Genomic DNA, 2,383 nt, shown 5'->3' with positions numbered 1-2,383 from the left:
AAGCCTCAATTCAAGGCTTTAATGAGTTCATTAATGGAGGAAGGCTGATCGATTTAGGATTTGAAGGAGATCCATTCACATGGTGCAATAGGCAATTTGGAGGAAATTTAATCAAAGAGTGATTGTATAAGGTATTGATTTTGGCTGAATGGTGGGAAGAATGGCCAAATGCTTTTGTCTATCATTTAGATGATATGGGGTTAGATCATAGGCTATTTTTAATTCAAAGAGAAAGGCAAGAACGAACACCAAGCGCCGATTTAGATTTCAAGAAAGATGGTGTGAGATAGAGGAGGTAAACAGCTTGATCAAGAGAACGTGGAGGGAAGACGTGGAGGGCTCTGCGATGTACAAGTTGGCTGGAAAATTGAAGAAATGTAGACATCGATTAGTAGACTGGCAAAAGATCTCATCTTCAAATTCAAAGAACCGAATAATCAACCTCAAAGAAAGCATTGCTGCTGAATCTGAAAAAGGGGAACAAGCCAATCCTATTGATCTAAGGGTGATGGAGTCTGAATTGGAGGAAGCATTGGAGAGTGAAGAGAGATACTGGCGGAAGAAATCTAGGATAAAGTGGCTAAGATGGGGGAATAGAAATACAAAGTTCTTCCATTCCAAGTTTAAAACAAGGAATAGAAGAAATAAAATCCATCATCTAGAGGATGACGAAGGTAATACTGCTACTACTTCTGAAGGCATCGCTGAAATGACCCAAAAATACTTTGAGAAGCTCTTTAATTCGAGCAATCCGAAAGACCCAAAGGAGGATATTCAAGGAATCCCTCAGAAGATCGATAATACAACTAATAGGATGCTGGTCCAAATAGTAACTGAGAAGGAAATTAAGTCAGCTGTTTTCTCTATTAACTCCTTTTCAGCCCTTGAGGATGATGGTTTTACTGCTAAATTCTTCCAGTTCTTTTGGAAAACAATAAAAAAGGATGTATGTCAAGCTGTCAGAAGTTTCTTTCAGAGAGGTAAAATTTTGAAGGCTTTTAATCATACTCATATATGCCTTATCCCAAAAGAGGCAAACACTACCTCTATGAAGCATATTCGGCCAATAAGTCTTAGCATTGTTTTTTATAAAATTATTTCAAAGATTTTGGTTCACAAAATGCAGTCTGTTATGAATAGATTTATTAGTGATAATCAAAGTGTTTTTGTTAAAGGAAGATTAATTAGTGATAATGTCTTAATAGCTCATGGGTTTATGCATTTCTTGAAAAACAAGAGCTATGGTGAAATGGAGATGGATTTGAAATTGGACATGAGTAAGACATACGACAGGGTTGAGTGGTCTTGTGTTTGGGTCATTATGAGGAAATTGGGTTTTTGTAACAAATGGATGAATTGGATTAAGGAGTGTGTGATGACAGTTTCGTACTCTGTTACTGTGGATGGTCAACCTCATGATTTTTTTAAACCATGCAGAGGATTGCGCCAAGGTGATCCTCTTTTCCCCTATCTATTTCTATTTTGTGCAGAGGGCCTCTCCCATATGCTCCACAGAGGAGAACAGAGGCTAGAGTTTTCTGGTTTGAGGTTAAATCACAGATGTCCTAAGATCAATCACCTATAGACGACTCAATACTATTTAGTCGTGCAACTGTTGCTGACTGTCAAGGAATACTGCGTACCCTACGAAACTACGAGGAAATTAGCGGCCAAGTGGTAAATATGGATAAGTCATCGGTGTTTTTCAGTAAAAACACTCTTCTTCCTATCCGAGATCAAATAGCTACCATTCTTCAAGTTCCTCATGTTGGTAATCAAAACAAATACCTGGGTTTACCAGCAATCGTCCAGAGATCAAAGAGAGCTACTTTTAATTACATTAAAGAAAAGGTTAATCAGAAGCTACAACATTGGAAGAGGGCACTATTGTCACCAAGTGAGAGGGAGGTTTTGATCAAAGCGATGGCTACAGCTGTTCCGTTATATACGCTTAGCTGTTTTAAGCTCCATGAGACACTTTTAGATGAACTGCAATGAGCCATGCTCCAATTCTGATGGGACAAAAGAGAGATGAGAATATATTGCAGTGGGTGGGATGGAAGACTACTTGTAGGCCAAGGATCCAAGGGGGACTCAATTTCAAGGACTTGAAAGCTTTTAATCTTGCTATGTTAGCCAAGCAAGGATGGCAACTCCTAACTCGAACAAATTCACTGATATATAAGGTGTATAAAAGCAAGTAATTCAGGTTTACAAATTTTCTCAGAGCTGAGGCTGGGAATAGTCCCTCTTGGGGCTGGCGAAGTGTTTTAGAAGGAAGAAAAGTACTGAAAAAAGGCTTACTATGAAAAATCGAAAGGGGAACTTCTGTCAGAATACGAGAAGATTATTGGGTCACCAAGTTTACAACAATAACCCCTAT

General features: G+C 38.6%; 1 protein-coding gene across 1 annotated transcript; it reads left to right on the top strand.

Moving 5' to 3' along the window:
• The first annotated feature begins 346 nt into the window (after positions 1-346).
• Positions 347-1,998, top strand: LOC110266792 (uncharacterized). The gene is made up of 4 exons (XM_021111808.1): positions 347-980; positions 1,176-1,406; positions 1,491-1,541; positions 1,631-1,998. The coding sequence occupies exons 1-4, from the start codon at positions 347-349 to the stop codon at positions 1,996-1,998; spliced, it is 1,284 nt and encodes a 427-aa protein (XP_020967467.1).
• The last annotated feature ends 385 nt before the right edge of the window (positions 1,999-2,383 follow it).

Source organism: Arachis ipaensis, chromosome B9 (genome assembly GCF_059453495.1).
Source record: "Arachis ipaensis isolate K30076 ecotype BB chromosome B9, ASM5945349v1, whole genome shotgun sequence".
NCBI lineage: Eukaryota > Viridiplantae > Streptophyta > Magnoliopsida > Fabales > Fabaceae > Arachis > Arachis ipaensis.
Note: the sequence above shows the minus strand (reverse complement) of the source record. Positions and strands in the feature narration are given on the sequence as shown.

Excerpts from the sequence above, each read along its gene's own strand:
- LOC110266792 (XM_021111808.1), top strand. The coding sequence starts at position 347 with ATGTACAAGTTGGCTGGAAAATTGAAGAAATGTAGACATCGATTAGTA. Across the intron at positions 981-1,175 it reads CAGAAGTTTCTTTCAGAGAG|GAAGATTAATTAGTGATAAT; the intron begins GTAAAATTTTGA and ends TTTTTGTTAAAG. Across the intron at positions 1,407-1,490 it reads GTACTCTGTTACTGTGGATG|AGGGCCTCTCCCATATGCTC; the intron begins GTCAACCTCATG and ends TATTTTGTGCAG.